At 44.4% G+C, this 20,424-nt stretch overlaps 1 protein-coding gene across 1 annotated transcript in view; it reads left to right on the top strand.

Moving 5' to 3' along the window:
• Positions 1-20,424, top strand: part of zfhx4 (zinc finger homeobox 4) — a 73,598-nt gene that overhangs the window by 39,038 nt on the left and 14,136 nt on the right. The window contains exon 7 of the mRNA XM_033986143.2: positions 17,174-17,269. Within this exon, the coding sequence (XP_033842034.1) occupies positions 17,174-17,269 (96 nt within the window). The remainder of the gene's footprint in view (positions 1-17,173; positions 17,270-20,424) is intronic.

The following is a 20,424-nucleotide window of genomic DNA, read 5'->3' as shown; positions in this document are numbered from 1 at the left end:
GCTTTCATTTAAGAGTCTCGGCCCTGCCAGCAGCTAATAAGTGTAACAGAACTGTAAAACATTCAGAGACAAAAAAAGGAAAAAAAAAAAAGATTAATCGTTTTTGTGTGTATGAGTGGGGGTTGGATGGTTGGTGAGGGGTTGCAGGGTGTAAGCAGAGGGGGCGAGCTCTGTAATTCAAACCAGAAGATGGAGAGTCAGGGTCCATTATATAGTCATCCCTATGTTAATGCAGCCGGGAGAAAATGAGCGCTTAACTTGTTTTTGCTTTGCTTGACCTGAAGGAGCGGGCGGGGCGGCAGCAGGGAGAAGGGGGTTCCACAGTTTAAACAGCATTCCAGCATCGCATTAGCCCATACATCCCTCTCCTCCTCTTCTTCTCCCCTCTTCCCTCTCTCTTTCTCTCCCTCCTCATGTGTAGTACGAATCTGCTCCAGCCAAAGTGTCCTGTTTATACTGTACATGTACTCCCAGCGCAGATGGAGCCCCGGCGCTTAGAAACACATGTGAACACACGGCTAAAGCTAAAGGAAGCAGCTCCCAAACCTGAAACGGAGAAGGTTAGCGGTGTGCGTTTGGTTTTAATTACACAGGGATCAAAGTTTCGTTCAGATTCGGGGAGCAGAAAAGCATGCTTATAGATAAATCATTACTGTACCAATTTAACACACCCCTCCTTCTGCAGTTCCTGTGCTATTTGTATCCCTCTTTTTCCCTCTCTCTCTCCTTTTTTGTCCTTCTCCTGCTCTCTTCCTATCCATTTTTTCATGAAGAATACGAGATCTTTTTCCCTATACCCAGATTTTTTTTTTTTTTTAACATTCGAGAGCGGTTTTAAACTTGTCAGAAGCAATCGGCCCCTCTTTGCATGTTTTAAAAGTTCCACTCATAAATTACACAGTATTTGTTGTCCAGGTTTTAGTTTTATACCTCGGCTTTGATGCCATATGGTGAATTTCCATGAGGAAGTGAGAGTTAATCTTAAATGGACACTGGCAGAGCTCGCCGTTCAAAGCCGCACGTTTGGATGCCCTCTCTTTGCCCAGCCTATATAATTTTTGGGAACAACAGTATCCTTTCACTAGTACACGGTGCAGAATTTAAAAGGTGTTTCCTAGTCCAGTACTTTGGCAGGCGCTGGCACTGACGGATGTTAAGCATGAATCAAACATCAGCGCTAAATAATACGAGTCCTGTTTTTCTCTTAGGTTAAACGCATTGTTGTGGTGAGCTTAACAAAATGTTTACTCAATAGGTTATGTAAGGTAGAGGAGATTCTATATATTGCTTTGGGCAGTGAGAGATGATAAAAGTGTTTTCAGTGGTGTTAAAGGATCCATAGTAGGCAACATTGCAGTTAGGTACGGCAGTGTAAAGCGTATGTGTGTGCGTGTGTGTGTGTGCGTGTGCGTGCTGTTAGTTTTCTTGGGCTACAACTCCTGACTCGAGCACTTTCTGTTCATTAGAGACTGGTATGAAAAAGATTAATTTAAGTGCTGACCGGTATCTTTCTCTTAAAGCCTGCGACCTGGCACTGAGCCAGATAATTATAGGCCCATTTGGGAATAAGAGTTCTAATGCTCTGGACTTTATGTACATGTGAATGGCTTTCATTAAACAATTTTGATGCTGACTTTATGGCCTAATTAAGGATACAGTGCAGCAGAGACACACCACAAGGGTATAGGTGTTTTGAACAAAGAGCGAGTGCAAATGTGTGCCGGCTTCATTGTTTGCATGTCAATGTGTTTGTGCGTTTATTTAGGAACATTTGGAGTGTACACACAGTCCAGTCATTTCATCATTTACACTGCAAACACCAATCGCAGACAGCATTGGCCTGTACTCTGACACTGACTGTTGCTGTGGCCCTGGTCTTTTTGAGCCGTGTCCTTCGCAAACAGCCCACTGTGCCCACACCAAGATAAATTGTCTGTCTATGTGCACAATTGCTACTGTTAAAGAAAATTGAGTTTATAAAAAAATGCCAGTTTGCATCAGAGAAACGAGTATAAATGAATTGCCTCTCAACATGGAGCACTGGGCGGCCATTTCCCTTTGAGGGCCTTCCAGAAGTTATTAAAGAAATTTGATTTTTTATTTGTGTGAGTGTGTGTGTGCGTGCGTGTGTGTGTGCGTGTGCTACCATCCTTGTTAAACAAAATTAAACCCTGAATGGAACTGTTTAGTCAAATTTGAGGTCCGGACAGAGAAATGTGACAGATTGTGAGTCATGAGTCTGCCATCTTGTTTTTTTTTTTTTTTTTTATTTGAATAATTTGTTTAGTGGGTTTTTCAAGACGTTAACAGTGTGCGAAGTGCAGTTGTTCCACTGATTTCGTCCCTGACTGTTTCTCTGTGAAGCATTGGAGCGTTTGCTTTGGGGCATTAAGGGTTTGTGTGTGTAAGTCTATCTCTGCCCATTAGCCCTGTGCTCTATCATGTGTAAAGATCCTCATAAGCCACATCAGGCAGAAACACTGGCTCTTTTCTACATACTTTACTTTGTGTCATTTTTGTCTCCCCTCTCCGCCCTTGCTAAAGAAAAATGCGAGATGGGATCTTATGGAGGTAATTATTTCCAAGAGCAAGGGCTTGTCATGCATCGCTCCGGCACCCCACCACCCCACCCACCCCCACCCACCACTGCCCCCTCGTGCATTAGAGCGGGTGGGGTGGTGGTAAAGGGGGGGGGGGGGGGGGCACACGGCTTTGTCTGAGTCCCTGTTTTTAAACAAAAGACCTCTTCTGACTTCCACAGACCCAACAACACTTTTATCCCGCCGTACACGAGGTCCGCTCTATAAATAAGTGTGCGTCTTTTGTTTCTCTGAGTGATAAGGCTCGCGGACATTTTTGGTCCAAATTAGTGCAGTAGTGCTAACCATTTACATAGCAGCTGTAGGCTAGAACCTAGGCCTAATGGACACTTATTATCTGCATATGTACTGCGCAGGGATATGGATGCGTGCGCTTAATACAGACGCATAACGATGAAGCTAAGTGCGTCTTGTTTGGATCTTACACCGGATCCAACAGCAATGACATCTCTCACGTCCAGTATAAACCCAAAACTCTCAAAAGTCCAAGTACGGATGTTTCAAATCTCCTCACATTTCTTCATTTTTTTTGCGATGTAGCGGTTTTACCATCCCAACATTTTTGTCTTTTTAAAGCTCGTCAGACAGACTATTCTTGGTTAGTCTCAGTAATTTGTGGCCCTTACATAAACATCATGGATGAGCGGAGGAGTGAGAGCTCTTGCTGACTGCTGGAGAAGAGAGCGTGTAGTGACCATTTTATCGTTGGGTTGAGAAAGCAGGAGGTGAGACAAGCTCATTATCCCTGTCACTATTTCCCCCTATAGCTCGGGCACCTCTGGTTTCTAGATACAAATGCTTTGGCCTGTCTTTAATAAGCCAATTACACTCCATATTGATTCTTTACATACACATTATTATCTACAGTTGGAGAAGTATTTGTGACCTTTTGCTCCCATTCACAGTACAGCAGGGCACTGAGGTGAAGTCCGCAGTATAGAGTCAGATGGGATCCATTTGCCGCTTAATAAAAAGTAGGAATGGTCCAAGCGTGGGCCCAGCATCGGTAAAACTCTCTCTGGAGAAGGATCCTGATCAGAGCTGTATTATTACACAATATAGGATTTGGGTGAAGTTTATTGCTGTGTAATTAGTTGGAGACAATGTGCTGCATTTTAAATCATTTCTCAAGTCAAAATAAGACACATTTATATATGTATATTATTATATTTTCAGCAAGTAGCAATTTAGTCCAAATTTCCCCAAACCATATTCTGTACAGCAGAGGGAGTAAAAGATGTGGTCATTTTTTGAATAATTCCATCCAAGCAAATTATAATTACTTTGCGGTCTGTGTGCACATAGAGAGGGCAGCAGGCTGACTGAGCTTCGTTCACCATAAACTATTTTTGAAATGGTGTGTCGGGCGCTATGGGCTCCGGCTGATTGTTTTTCTTTGACTTGAGCAGTTCTTTGGTGGAGGGGTATTACCCAGCCTAAATTGTTCCCTTATGTTTTCCGCCAAGGTTCTGTGCCCACCACACTGACAGTTATAATTTGCAGAAATTGCGCTGATTATCTGAATTAGCATACCTGACCAATGCCACATTAGACTTATTTACAATACAAAGCCCGGGGCTCTGAGGACGCATACTAAATATGACTTAACCCTTTGAAGAGCGGCCTGGCGTCACTGTGATATCACAAAGAGCTTAAGGCGGCTCCATATGGCGCTCCGAGCCTGTGGAAATATGAAGGACCCGTAGAGGAAGTGCAGGTCTATGGACTCTGCAGCTGATTTAAATCTCAGGGCCACTGTTGGGCTCAGCCTCTTTGTGTGTTTGTGACCTCTCCAAATCCATATTTTCTCACCTCTCATTTTTCATGTCCATCCTGTTCATTTGTTTTTGCTGCAGTTATTCCCGCCCCCACCTTCACCCTGACTCACCATTTATTCCCCTCCTTTTTTCCTTTTCTTCTCCTGGCCCGATCCCTTCATAGACCCTCTGTCCATTGACTCTTAACCACAGATGGACAAAACAATGGGGCACGTCACACAGCATTAAGACAAACAATCCAGTGATGGGAGGAGGGAGCGCTGGGGCCGGAGCGGCCGTAACCAGGCAATACCCTGGCTGGCTCCAAGCAGCCGCTAATCTCTGCCATGATGATACAGCCACAGATGGACACTGAGACGGCCTGTGTGTACACATTCAAAATATACAAGAAAATGGACGACATAAGCGCTCAGAATAAGTTTAACATGTTCTTCTTCCTCACTCCACTCTTACTGTTGCCTTTACCTCATTCATCAATGAAGCTATGGAATTGATAGCAGCTATTGATTACCTATAGTCATGGCTAATCGTCGGTAACCGGAGGAAGCTTTGCAGCCATAGCCTCTGTCAGTGGCTTGTCGTGTGTTCCAACAGCTCGATAGCAGTAGCTGTTCTCATGTTTACCTATACTTAAATAAATGCATACAGGGGCGACACTACACATTTGCTAAAAGCTGGAAAATGCGTGCTTTGTCTGTCTTGAAGCCTAAAAGACATGGAGAGCTTCACCTTCCCACCTATGTGAAAAGAGCCATCTCGCACTCTCCCTTTTCTTCATCTCCCTAATAGGAAATTTGAGCACAGTGTGGGAGATTAAAGCCTAGAATCAATGCCTTGTGAGCAATCATTTCCAGACAAATCTCTTTCATCTTTTCTCCCTCTTTCCCCCCTTTTGCGCTCTCTCCCACCTCCTAATGCTAACAGGGGGTCCCGTGTCATGACATCCCTTCTGCTTTTATCATGTCCTAATAACGCTGCCAAAATAACAGAGAGAAACATAGAAAGAGGAATGTGACAAGAGAGGGAAGAGGGAGCTTGGGAAAAGAAGAAATGGATACACTGATAAAAAAAAATCATTGAATGAGCCGGGGTCTTGATTTGTGCTTTGATGTGCTTGTCTCTGTGCAAATTAGACAAATATGGTCGCTGCTTTAGTCATCTCCGCGCCCCTCGCTGGATGTCATCTGCTGCTTTTTCTCTTTCAGAAGGAGGGAAGGATGAAAGGTAAAATTAGTGACAAGTTCATTTGCGTCTCCAGTATGCCAAATACAATAGCGACTCTTCTATACGCGCTGAAAAAACTGTAAAAAACGTATACGGAGAGGAGTTTTTTCTGCATAGCCAGGCTCACGAGATGCTGTACCCATGACGGTGTATAAGACTAATGGGGGACACCACACACACCTTGGCCAAGCCTTTGTTTCAAAAGCAGGTTAATGGGGAGTGAGGAAGAGGAGCATTGCAATTTTCTGCTCTTTAGGCGGCAGAGGATTCTCTCCAGTGTAAGAGAGACCCGACTCTCAGCGTAATAGGCATTTTATACCCTCATCACCCCTTCACACAAACACGGCAGCAGAAACATGTGGGAGTGAAGCGGGCTCTAGATGGTGTGTATTGCCGGTCCCTGGAGTGCCAGTAAGTGTTAGACATGCATAGAGTCGGCAATGAGACAATCAGTATGCTGAAATTGAAACCTCGTCTGGAGTCACATGTGAAGGGAGGATGAGGAGAAGAAAGGAGGAGTAGGAGTAAGATTAAATCAAAAGGGAGAAAGCGGGGCCAGCGGAGGAAGCCAGGATGGCACGGGGACGAGGAAAAGTCCAACCGCAGAGGAAATAGGAAGTGATGTTTGTTTAATTGCCTCCTAAGTGATGACAGAGATAATTATGTCAAAAAATGGTCGCTCCTCTTGGGCAGCGGCTACACGCATGACGATGTTTCTCCCCCCCACCCCGTCTCTCCACCGTAGCCCTATCCACCGCCATCCCCTCCAGCCACATCAACAATAGGACACCATTAGGCATTATGGTTTGTGTCATCTCCAATCTTTCAGCTTAATTAAGGGAACAACACACAAAAATACACACTCATCATCGGAAATCATTTTAATTACTCTAGGTTATTAATATCTGCGCTTCGTATACCTGGGGATATGAGGCTGGGAGCACGTTCACCTATATTTGCTGGCCTCCTTGGACTTTCTATCTAATTGTCTTTTTTAATGACAATATTCCGCTGTGTGCCGGCTGTATGTAATGAGTCAGGGTGTGTCAAAGTGCAGGACTGAGCTGTCTGCTTGAGTTAAGCTCTTCCCGTCCACTGCAGAAGCCTCAAGCATGCACACACACACACACACACCCCTACACACACACATATATATATATATATACACACACACACACGCACCAAACAGACACTATCAATGTGGGAGTTCCTGTATCTGACACGAGATTAAGAGGGCCAAGTGGAGGAACGTCGAACAACTGCCCTGTTGCATTTGCAAGAAGGAAAAAGGAGCATCCTGTCAGGAGCGCGCGCACGTCCACACACAAGCATGGCCCCAGTCCCGGCCTGTAAGTGAGCAGTAGCCTCCCTTACATTATTCACAGTGGCCAAGTGATCGAAGCCTGGTTCAATAGCACTAAAGCGGTGCACGCTGGAGAGATTTGTCTTACAAAACCTTGACACGCGCACACACACATAGGCGCACACACACGCACACACACGCGGGCATATGCTCTCACACGCATTGATTTTCGGTGGTGGGAATCTCCGAGGCTTAGGACGAAAGGCAGGGACGAGAGAGGGCTTCCCCCAACAGAGGGACCCGAGCCAAAGCTGACATCCAGACTGTCCTACGGAGCGGCTTCAAGGCGCAGGGCACGGGGCTCGGTGTAAGGCCGCTTTAATTCTGTTCAAAGTGAGTTGATAAAGACGATTGATAGCACAGAGAATGAACGAGAGGAACAATCTGTGTCTGGGATCGGATAGGATTTCATTTACAGTCAGATGAGATGATGGAAAAATAAAAGACAGGAAAAAACCCAAGTGATCATATTTCTTTTTTGCTGACTCCCCTCTTTACCATCAGGGGGCTTTCTGCAAGCGCGGCATAAAATATCACACATTGCTTGATATGTCATATCTGGCTCTGCAGTGCTGGCGTGTGTATTTCCTCACTGTGTTGCTCTATTTGAAGCCTTCAGTAGATTTGAATGGCAATTTCTCCGACGTATCACATGTTCCATTCAGTTTTCCCATTTTGTGGCAAGCGGTACGAGCAGACCTGCAACATGCCAACCCCTCTGGCATTTTTTCTCCATATTAGCATGTATTGACAGGCCAGCACTTGCATGCCTGTAAACACTGACACACAAACACACAACACCTCACACCTCAGTCCCCTGAAGACATGTGATCAACCAGATCCAATCCCTTGTAATCACCAGAGCCCCCCCCCCCCCCCACACACACACACCCTCACCCCCCCACAGCCCCACCAATAGACACACGCAACCCAACCCTTCAATCCTGGGTAATAGTTTGGGGCAGGGGCTCAAGCGGTGGGCTTCTTTCCCTTAGCCCCAGTGTCTTAAGCTGCCATTGATTAAATGTTAACTGATATACTCGGCCTTGGCAATCTTGTTAGAGCGGGAGCAGGCGAGCAGCTAGACAGACAGTTTAGGACCCCAGCCCTCCTGATCAATAGCACAGATAAAGATTTCATCCATCAATGAGCTCCCAAAACAAAAGGTAGGTGATACCTGATTAGGCCCGTGGGGACTCGCACGTCTGGGCTGCAGCTCACACATTGTCACATGGGCTGATAGTGCGAAAAAGATACTCAGAGATTTCACCGTCTATAGGCTGCACAGTAAACATTACCATTTCAGTTTTAGAGTTAGGATTTTTACTTTCCTGGACTATAGCCATGAATTCTTAAATTGCATTGTCCAAAAAGACAGATTTAGTTGTATTAAAACTGCAGATGGAAATTCCTGAGCTAGATTCTGGTTCTCTGCCCTCTGGCTTTATGTGACTGTACATCGTCCTCTTTGGTAAAGGTTCATTCTGTCTGTTTTAAACTTAAAATTAGCGATTCTTTTTGTCAGAGCGGAGCGTTTGTTTACCTGCTTTACATGTTTCAGCCACTTCCTGTAGCCTTCTTCAGAAGCAGCCTACAAAACACTATACCAACTTGTGACGCTTCTGAGGAAGACTACAGGAAGTGGCTGAAACATGTAAAGCAGGTAAACAAACGCTCCGGTCTGACAGAAAGAATCTATGTACATGTCCTGTTAAATAAATACATGAAGTAAATAACTGCATGAGATTTGGCGTGTACAACAGACATGCTCCATCTGAATCCACACAGTCACAGTTTTGGATGAGGCCGGTCTGTGCTTCACTGGGGCTGTGTTTATTGTTGTTGCTTTGTGCCTTTGCTCTTGGACTCTAATGTGTGTGTGTGTGTGTGTGTGTGTGTGTGTGTGTGTGTGTGTGCGTGTGTGTGTGGGTGTGTGTGTGTGTGTGTGTGTGTGCGTGGGGGTGCGTGGGGGGGGGGGGGGGGGTGTGTGTGTGTGTATATGAAACACACTTGTATTTAGATCCCTAAGAGCATGCCAAAGGCACCGCAAAATGGCTGAATCAATGACTGGGCGACCACCACTGTTAAAGTATATCAATAATGTTCTCCTATCCTCTTTCTGGCTATTGTCACAGAGCAGTTTCAAAGCACCAGCCTCACCGCAATTAAGACTTAATTATAAATCAATATAAAGAGTCATTTGAATATTGATTCTTCCTTTTTCCTCAAATTGTTAACATATTCTCTGCCCTGTCCGCGTCTCTCTCCTTTCTCTTTTTACAACTTTAAGCAGAATCAATACTTCCTTTTACAGTCATCAGAGAAGTGCTTTGACATAATTGAAGCCAAAAACACAACAGGATGTCTTGATGGGGTCGATATCCAGAGGTGGTCAGGGGCTCAGAAATGTCACATCCCTCAGATTGGGAGCGCTTTTCAAATCTCCTTAATGATGCATTGTGGCTCTTTCCAAACAGCCTCATTTACTGGGTTCGGCTGACATTTGTTGTCACAGTGCTAAAACGCATTTCCATAATTTTCACGGATGACATTTTCTGTGATATGACACTGTATAAAAGTAATCCTCACGAAAGAAAGCGACGAAAAAAAAAGCCATCAATGCAACAGTTAACCTTGATTAAATGATATGTGAGCTGCTTTATTTTCCTGCTCAGCCATTTTGAGGGACTGTGAGATTTTCAAGTGGCGTGTCAGAGGCTGGGAGTCTAATGCATGGAAACATGGGGCTTTCTGTTTTCTGACGGCTAGCACAGATAAGGTAGAGATATGGCCCTCGTGCTGGCTCAAATCTAAAACAGATCCAGCGAGGCGGGGGCGGGGAGCGCTAAAGAAAGTGAACCGGGGAACAGGGAATATGGTCAATTCTCTAAGTGTCTCGCGGTGTCTTTCTTTCTTTTCCTCTTTCTTTCTCTCACTCTCTCTCTCTCTCTCTCTCCTGCTCCCCCCTCAGTAATCTGATTTATTCGAAGCATATGTGTGCTGCTCTGTCTTTGTCTGCTTCTATTAGGGCCAGTGGGGGCCCATATGACATTGTTTAGCCAGTAATGAAATGGACATTTTTTGCATGTTTGGGAGAAAGTCAGTGGAAAGCCAACACTCCTTATTTGTAACCGTCTGCAAATACCATCTCCAGGGCAGTGTCCCCAGGTCTGAGATGATTCGTATAAATATTTGGACTCCAAAATATTTCCCTTTATTCTTCTCATGACATGCAGTACTATTGGCCTAGCCCTATGTCGCTCATAATAAGGCCACATTTTTGTTTTGTAGTATCACATCATTGTAGTAAGCCTTATTGTCAGTATGGTTATGTGCTAATGGAAGCTACAGGCTGCTCTAAGTCAAGCAAAGCCCACATCAATAAGAAATGTGACCATTGGAAAGTACAAAAGCAGCGAATGAATAGAAATGGCGATTGTGACACTGATAATAATCCTGGCATGGAATCACACACATGTATAATGCCTGTTTTTGCTGTATAAAAAACGCAAGCCCTCCAAACTTTACAAAAAATAAATTATACAATACTTCAACTACAACACGTACTTATATATTTGTATCCGTGATCCGATATCTTCCCATTTTCTCGTCGCTCTCAAAGCAGATGTTTTCCTACGCGGTTATAAACAGGCCTGTAGCCCAAACGGATAGGGATCTGTTTAAGCGTTATCCATTTGGCCGCTGCCCGTCACACTCCTATTTTAAGCATAGATAGACACTCGCCCGCCACCATTCTCTTAAACCACGGCGGCCATTTTATTAGATTCTCCTCTTTTTTTTCAGGCTCGGCGTATTAGCTCCTGCAAAATAAATAAGCTCCGAATGCATGACAAGAAAAGGCACGGGGAAACGAGTCAGTCTGGTCAATTGGAAATGATATCTATCGCTGGTTAGATCTTTGTTTACCAGTGTAGTATAGTGTAGTGGTGGGTAGGCAGATAGATAGAGCAGTAAATGGGTGCACCGGGGCCAGATTGGGAGATGGATAGCTGTGTGGAAAGATATCAAAATAGATGGACAGATGGATGGATAGGTGGGATAGGTGGGTAGATGAGACAGGGAGATGTGGTCGGCCTGATAGAGTTGAGCAGGTATGCCGAGAAACAGCTGCTTTCTTCATTAGCTTCATCTATTGATCTTGGAGCCTTGCTGTGCGCGTGGCCAGTGTCTATGCCTAAGTGTGTGTGTGTGTGTTTTTGAGCAGGAGAGGGGAAAGACAGCAGCCTCTGTAGATAAGTGCTGGTAATAGAACAGAATGAATTCTTATCACAGAGATGGGAAGGCCATTAACCCTGCGCTCCTAGTTGCTTCTCTCTCTCCTCTGTCTCCATCCTTTTCTGCGTTTCTCGTGTCCTCTCTCCTTTGTCCTCGTCTCCTCTGCTCCAGACCTGGCAGGGTCATGTTGGCAAGCCCGTGTGAGATTTCCACTGTTCCCAGATTGACTGCCCTCTTGGCCACATGTTTATAATCAGGGGCTAAAATAAATATTGGACTGGGGAATCATAAAAGACAAAGAAAGAGAGAAAATAAAAGGGAGAAGATGAAACACAGAAGAGGAATTTTCTTTTCAAATTATTCCTAAATCCCTGTGTAAGCTGGCCGCGCCGCCTCTCCTATTCACTACTCAGCCTGAGGTGATTCAAAGCGGCGAAATGCAATATGGCCGTTGTGTAAGATGCAGGTGTGTGTGTGTGTGTGTGCGCGTGGAGCACGTGTGGAGGTGTACAGTAGGAGCAGCAGTCTATTGTGCAGGGCCAGGTGCTGCAGCACTTTTTCTTTCCACCGCTGAACCTTTTGAAGCTATATTTGTGTCCTGTGAAAACCTTTTGTATTTGCTATTAAAGAATCATTAACATTGTACCCCCCAGTGTTCTCTGCTCAGAAAATGAAACCCCTCTTAACACAGAACAACACTTTCTGTCTGCACAGCACGCCAGGCACGCCAGCCTTTAATCTTGGCTATGTTTATTCATATGACTTCTTAAAAAAGGGAAAAAAGAGTAATAGGTGTTTTGTTAGTTGACTGCAAGACAGCGGTGCGGCAATTTGAGCTAAAGAAAATACAATGAAGTGTCTCAGGAAGTCATCATCGACAACAACAAAGCAAATTTGGAGCTGCTGATACAAGCATTTTACACAAAAGTCATTTTTCCAGCTCTTTTCTGTCAGTTCAACTTATTGACATTCACACCAGGAGCGTATTAAATGTGACAATCCCATTGTCTGCCTTTTGGAGCCAACCTGAAACAATAGATATTTTTGCTGGGGTAATAAGTTCTCATGTGTTTTTGGGCAATAAAATGAGCGGTGTGGGCGGATTTGAAGCGTGTGGATGGAAAGGCGTGTGTTTGCTTGTGCTAGCGTGTGCGTGTTTATACGTTAGCATGTGGGCCGTGGCTGTGCGGGGGAGTGCACTGTATGTATGTGTCCATGTGGAGGTGTGTGTCAGTTATTCCCAGGCCCAGTGCAGGAGCTAAACCCCTCTCCGCTGGGTTGATGTTTAGTATTTTAGACATGCTACATTAACAACATCTGGTTAAGATCTAAATGCTTGTTAAACGCGCTGAAATTTGGGGGGGGGAAAGGTACGGGGGCGAGTGCGTGGAGAGGGGGTGTGTGCAGGGTAAATAGAGATTGGAGGGTGAGAGAACAGGGGAGAGGCAGATCAGTGAGTTTGTAAGGTTATTACTCTGGCAGTATTACCGCTGGCCCTTGACTGTGTATGTGCACCCACCAGCTTTTTGTGTGGGGCTGTGGGCCGGTGTAATGTTTCAAAGCTTTTGCCTTCAGAACTCAGAGGCCAAACTGGAGGCACGCGCGGCGCAGGAATGTGACATCACCAGCCCCTGTAGTGCAGCGCCGTTCAAACGCACACGCACAAGGGACATGACCAGAGGTGTACGGAGGAATCAGCCTCACCGTCTCAGCTAAACCGAGCGGACACCAACGCTACGCAAAATATCACAGCTGTGTTACGACAAAATCTAGATTGTTTTCAGTTCGTTTAAATCTAAAGGCAAGATTGGCACAGATTGTTCGAATGCTTTTTATTGTTTGTATATTAACGTCTGGAATGAGCATGAGGAGTACTCTGGTTTAGGACCTCTTGTGGTTGGACCATAGCAATTTGAACTATTAAAATAATGTGTTTTCATGTTTTTGATTAATGTTTTAATATAACTACAACGTGAAGTTTGATGCTTTTAAAGTTAGACGGTGTTATTAGAAAATACACAAAAATTATTCCTATTTCGGCCTGTCACGAGAACACATTTTGGAGCGTGATCTATCGCTGAAATAAATATAGTCGATAAACGATAATATTGAAACCAGTTGATGCCGTTAACGCAAAAACCCAAGAGCAGATTTAAACCGTAAAGACTATTCAAAATGTACAATATTGTTAGACTGATGGTAGTAACGATCACGACAGGCCTTTCCCTATTTTATTTGATATATTTATGTATTTATTTTCATTAAATGCATTCCCACCTACTGCATCTTAAACCAAATTTATTTCCCTGGTAAATGTCTTGACTCAACACTGGAGCTCATAATATTATGGCAGAGTCTTTGCAAATACCCAGTAATATTTTTACACGCAGATGTTACATTCCTCATATATTTCTTAAGATATTTTCTTTGGCAGCAATTACCATTTCAGTCCATGCTCCACTTTCATAGATTTAAAATAAACAATCATGTAAAAAAGAAATCTTATTCCTTTACCCCCTTAATGAGCACCATCCTAGCCCTAAGGAAGCAAATTAGAGGCAGCTCGGTCCGGCTAATGAATTCAGCCATTTTGGAGCCGCAGCGCACAGTTTCCTCAGTGTGACGTGGGTTCTGGATTGTGTGCAGAGCGACTGAGTTCTCCACAGGGCACATAATGACCCCGCATGGCGGTTATGGGCCCTCAGGGGGAGTGGTGTGGGGGGGCAGTGGTCTCAGAGCTGGTCATTATACAGCTACAGGGCACACACACACACAACACACACAGCACTTTCAGTACATCCTCCAGTGCCCCCATCTCCCATATGTCCCATTTTATATCTCCCATTTTTCGGATCCGACATCTCTTTCTATATTTCATCTTATTTTATTTACTGTATGGATTTTTCAAGCTTTTGTGCAGTTTGCCACGTAAATCTACCAATATCTTTTACACACTAACTTGGAATATTTAAATTATTACATGTATTCTTCAGGTTTAAAAGAATCTTCAAACCTGTCTTTAAACATATAATAATTAGTTTTATCGTGTCCGTTTTCTTAATACACATGACACTCACTTTTCCTAAATAATAAAGGTATGTTTTCGCTGTAGAATGAGATTTCACACACTGTTTTTGTTGTGTGGTTTATTTATTCAATTGTAAAACGATATCTGCCCCACTGCCTGACGTCACGTTCTAAAAATATAGAATTTACCTTATGTTCCTGATCACGAATCACTTAATTATTCGGTGCCCTGTAATGTTTAAATATAGGCTTGGTGTTGGTTGCCGGGTAATCAGAGCCAGTGCCTGTGGTTAGCATCAGCTCACCGACCGACTTTAATGTTCTGACCGACCCACATCAAAGAAAGTCCCACCACGCTGCCAGAATCACACACACCACTCCTCCTATGTGTATATGCGTGTGTGTATTCGTGTGTGTGTGTGTGCGTGCGTAGCCAACCACACAGACAAGCCGAGAAGGTGACTGAGAAAGTTGGCTTCATGTCCTCTGGTAGCCATTAAGTTGATGGTTAAAAAGTCCCCCTCCACCTCTACCTCCACTCCTCTTTTTTTCTCCCCAAAATGCCGCGCACAGCCATGCAAACACAAGCCGTCACTGTCTCTCCTGCTTGATCAATGGTTCACGCGCACGCTCCCGGTCTCGCACAACCCCACACGCAGGCGCACACACACACAGCGCTGAGGCTTCATGTGGTGTGTTACTGTCAGGGTCAGGCAGAGGGCAGACACAGCACTGATGTATTGAGAGAGCTCGTCTGGGAATGTCCTGAGTGTGGAAACGCATTCCCCTGTATGCACACACGCCACACATCTATAAAGCTCTGTGAGGAAGGCAATGAACAAACCCTGATGAGGCCCAGATGATCAGGGGCTGCTCCCTCACCAGCGCTCTGCTCAGACGTACTCCTAACTCTACCCCCTCTGTCCCCTTCTCCCTGCTCTTTGTCTTTTATTCTCTCTAGTGACCTATCAAGCTACTGGTACAGTGCCCCCTAGAGGTTTTTAATAAGGAGAGATATATGCAGTGTTATGGCTGGTGTGTGCAACCTGTTTTACTTATTTAACAACATGGAATAAATTGTGTGTGGCCTATTAGATTTGCAATTGTAAACTAAATAGGAAACTTCAATGCATTATAAGTAGAAAGACCAACTTGGGACAAAAGACCCCAAATTAGGATCAGATATAAATGCCGTCTATGTACAATCACAGCTATTGCGAGTTTGTGTTGTGTTGTTTTAAATTTTAGTAAAGAAAAAGTTGAAATTGCATAAAAAAAAGAATAAAACCATAATGACAGTGTGTTGTTTTTATCTGTGCCGTGTTGGTTTTCTGACGTTTCTGTCATATTAGTATAAATTCTTCCAGCGAGCCCCCGAGTAGTGAAGGACTTCCTACTCCACAGGCTCTCAGTGTTTACAGGTCTGGAGCCGCACACCTCTGCAGTGGTACGTCCCTATTCTACGTCCCTCCATACGAAGGTGGAGCGAATTAAAATACAAAGATGGACGCCGCCGCAGCAGCAGTGAAAATTGCAATTTCTGCAAGCCCAGGCTCCAGTGGCTGACAGGAGATATTTCATCCCTGTTGTCACCGACATATTAATAAAACATCAGGAGCAGAGTGCAGTCCCAGTCTCTCTGTCTTTTTCATACAAACACGCGCGCGCAAGGACACACGCACGCACACACCTTGACACAAAAATGTACAGGATTCAAGTGCAAAAATACTCATGAATAAGCACAGATATGTGAGAGAGGAACGCAATTTCCCTCCTCAATCACACTCCAGCATCTGCCATGAAAATTTCATGCTGTATATAATGTCCATTTAATGTGTTGGTCTTAAAGGGTGCGGCGCCACTCGTCTGTGTGTCCGCCGAATGTGAAAGGGTTAATCATATCAGGTTACTCGGGAAGGGGGGTCTCCGCAGGCCCCCTTATGCTCGTCCCACAATGGCCAAAGTGATTGTATGCTAATGTGAACTGACCTCAATGCACCCTTTGCCCAATTTCTATGAATATGACTGTGTGCGCGTGTGTGTGTGTATTGTGAAATATGGCTATTAAGCGGGTGCAGGATTGATGAGCACAGCTTTTTTTACTCTCCAGTTTCTTTCTGTAGTCGAGTGAGGGTCTTGTGGTGAAAGGCCCTCCCCTTCCCCAGCCGCTTCCCCCTCTATTTAGCAGACATGAAATTTTGAACGCTTTTGCTGTGTACATGCATTTGTGCGAATATGATAGCGCCTGGGTGTAATTTTGAAGTGTTTCTTTTTTCTATATTGTGTTTTGCTGTGACTGGTGGAGGGTCCTGTTGTGCGTGCGTGTGTGTGTGTGTATATATATATATGTGAGTGTGTGTGAGTGTGTGTGTGTGAGCCTGGTTATCTGGCCTCTCTCAGACTGCTCAAAATTCATTACAAAGTGACATCAGCCCAGCCGGAGACAAATGATGGCTGGATGAAAGGGAGCGCTGGGGCTCGGCTAGGATTAGTGTTAGCTTGTGCTGGCGACACACACACACACACACAGTTACACATATACCAACGCACACACTATAATCCACTGGCAGAACACTGAGATACACAGAATTATCAAACAAGGGGCTGAACTCTCCAAGATGTGCAGGCTAATCTGCTAATAGTACAGAGTTGCACGTTTGGGTTGGATTGCTATAGATATGTTTTTAGCTAGCGACAAAATGTATTAAATTAGCTAAATCTATTACGGTGTTCAACATTGTCACTGCAACCTATACTTGGGTTAAGGAAAGGTTAAGGATCCTCTGAGATATAGTTGTATTTATTGCCTGTAGGTATTGGTATTGCATTGGAATCCTGCTACTTTATTTGTACTACGTGTTGAATAGCAAGTGTCAGCTCTGGCTTGGCTGGTTGCGGGTTTGTGCTGTTGCATTGTGGGTAACGTAGTGTATTTCTTTTCCCAGATGACACGGCCGAGGACAGTGAGAGATCGCCTCGCTCCTCCTCCAGACCGGGACTGACTGATCGAGACTTGACTGAAGGCAGGAAAAGTAGTGACCGTAAGTTTAGACGTTCAAACCGACCACAAAACTGCACACACACACACTCTCACACACACACACACACTCTACTTGTATATCTCACCTCTGAACTGTACGCGTCCCTTCTTCTCATAATTATCCCTCATCTTTCGCTCGGCTCCGATAAGACTCCAAAACCATGTGTGTGTAACATGTGAACGCCGCGCACTAGCCTCCATGTGACCCGCTTTAATCGTTACCATCTGACAGAAAGAGAAAAGTGCGAGGAGACCAGACAGAGGCAGGGGAATAGAGGGACAGAGGAAGAGGGAGAGGATAAGTTGAGTGTTGTGGATATTACCAGGCTATGTCCAGGCCCAGATTATTTTTTAATCAAATCAGTTTGCGTGCTTGTAATTTATAAGCGCCTTGCATTAATCTTTCCTAGTTCTTGTGCCCTCTCCGATGACATATTAATTTTTCATAAGCGTAGGATTAGATGGGGGGCTGTGTATATGTTTTTCTAATATTGCACAGCATCCCTGCAACACTTAAATTAGTTTTTTCCCTTACACTCGTCTTTCATTTTTTTCATTCTATTCTTTAATTGTTGTCCAATCTGTGACTCTTCCACCAAGCTCTGAGCATAAAGAGCAGAAAAGGATTTGTTTGTAAGAATGTTGTTAGCAGGGGAGGGGGGCGACTATCTGTACAAGGCGGCGCGCTGTATTTTTTGATTATTGCGGTGCGAGGAAGAGCTACACATAATGCCTCCGCTCAAGGCTGTGGTCGGGATAGCCCTGGCTTTGTTAGATTTGATTTACCCAAATAAGAATTCATATGGTCTTTTTATGTATGAGATGGAAATCCATGACTCCAGATGAATATTGCATGGAGCGCTCTTTTTTCTCTGTCATTGCATGGGGTTCTCTCTCTCATTCTTTCCTGCCTTTTCCTAATGTGTCTCCTCCCCCCGAAGACGCACACGAACACGCACCTTCCCTAACTCCCAACCGCTATCTATCCTAACCACCAATCGCTCTCCCTCTCTCGACCTCCTCCTGTTCCTCGCGCGGCCGTACCTAGCTCTATAATGTGAAGCTCAATGAGGCAGAAGGAGAGCTGAGTGTGGCTGGGGCCTATTAGTTTAGCTAGTCATCTATCTTTCAGCTCTATCTCCCTGACAGGCCCGTCTGACAGACATGGCGGGGAACCACCATCCATGCATTTCCGAGCCGCATATTACCGCCATCGTCATTTAACACCACTGCACACATGCAAAACACTGTCCAGCTCGCCATTCTGCGTTTGAGCCAAAGCCCGAGTACGTGTGAATTTCAAAGTGTAGCCGTCAGATGTCAGCTTGTGTAAAACGTGGTAATGGAGGCTGGGGCTAGTTTGGTCTGTTCGTGTATGGTCTACGGATGTCTTTTGATGCCTATGGATCGGTATCCCATTATAGTCATATGGAAATTGTAAAGCATGTAGTCGATCTTCTTACTTCAATGGGCACCGTCTTATTGTTAAACTATTGCATTTTATATAGTGAAGCTTATGAAACGTTATGCCAAAAAATTACTTATATTATTGGCGTTATTATTTTGTTATTGGGGTTATTTGGAGAAAAATTGGATTGGGATTTTTATGACAGTATTGTAGTTGCGATTAGCTTTAAGATTTATATTTAAAAAGTAGAATTCTGTCTAATGTCCATGTAACGGCTCCAGACTGAAGTACAGACTGATAAACGGATACAGGAATTCGACGAATTTCAGAGCATGTTTGTAGAGCTCCAAACTACAGATATGTCTCGATTTTTCTTGATATGTTGAGAAAGATAAGTTAGCCTAGCCGCTGAGTTGTTTATAAGATTCAAACTGTTGGAAAAGGATCTGTGGCTCATCTGACACGAGACCAGCTCAGGGCCTGTTGTGTGTACCATGTGCGTGTTGGAGTATTGGAGAGAAAGTGGTGAAATTCCTGACAATGCACAAAGCCTGCCTGCTGTGTCAGTGCGCTGTGGTCGGGTTAATAACACAGAAAGACCCTTGTGTTTCCCTCTCTTCCTTTTCCAGCTTAAAGTGGTAAGATTTAGCATCTCCTTCCCCAAATCTGGAGCTAGCTTGATGTGTGCAGTTCTGTGTGTCTGATAGTAAGTGAGTGTGTGTCCATATGGAGATCTCCAGGGAGGGGATTACAGTGTGACCAAGTGAGCAGTGTGTTTGCGCACTTCATCTCCTAGCCCAGGATCCCTTTAACAAAGAGCCCTAGATAGAGTAGATAGTGAACGAAGAGAAACACAGAGGTGGGAGGGGCCAGGAAAGACTCTCCAAGCTTTTTCCTCTGCTTCATTTACATTGTCTTTTTTAATCCCATGTCACTTTAGATTAATTATAATCCATGTTACATTTTCCATGCAAATGTCCCTGATGTGGATTACTTCCAGATAGCTTTGTGCTGTGAGTGGATGTCAGCGACATGGCTCTGGGGCCCATTTCTTATAAATAACCAACTAAACAAAGGCCTGAGCATGGAAATGAGTACGTCAGGCTGCCCAAGGAAACCACACATCTCTACCTGCTTCAAATTAGCAAAGAAATTGCTCATTGTTTCTGCAGTCAAATGCTATTTATTAATTTCGTGTGCAAGTTTAAATTGTTAAGATGAGCAGAGAAACAAAAACTGAATCTCATGCAAGCCAAATCAGATGTTAAATATTCCATATTAGCTGCTTCATGTTTTGAATAAATTCCTCATTTTTATTTGCATGTATTTTGCAGATTTGCCCATCTTGACATGAGGGCTCTGCTTGTTCTGTGCCTCAGCAAGACGAGATTAAAACTGATTAAAGTTATTAGCATATTTAATTACAACCCTGCAGCCATGCTTTTGTGTGTGCATGTTTCCTGACAGCTTGTTGAACATTTCACATGATTTGTCAAATGTGACATGCATGGCCTTGCTCATATTTATCTCTCATTAGAACGCACTCCGAACAGGGAGAAGAAAGGAGGCTAGTCATTAAAAAACACAACTGAACGACAGCTGCTGTTTAGTAGCCACTTTCTCTCTCCCCTGCTCTCCTCGGGCTCGCTCGACCTTCCCTGCGGCTGCATGTGTGCTGGCTGAGGGCTTCACTGGGAGTTTGGGGTCTACAGTATGTTGCTGTAATGTTATCAGGTGACCAGGGGTCG

This window comes from Periophthalmus magnuspinnatus, chromosome 20, assembly GCF_009829125.3.
Source record: "Periophthalmus magnuspinnatus isolate fPerMag1 chromosome 20, fPerMag1.2.pri, whole genome shotgun sequence".
Taxonomy (NCBI): Eukaryota; Metazoa; Chordata; class Actinopteri; order Gobiiformes; family Gobiidae; genus Periophthalmus; species Periophthalmus magnuspinnatus.
The sequence above is the reverse complement of the archived record's forward strand: the minus strand, read 5'-3'. Positions and strand labels throughout refer to the sequence as shown.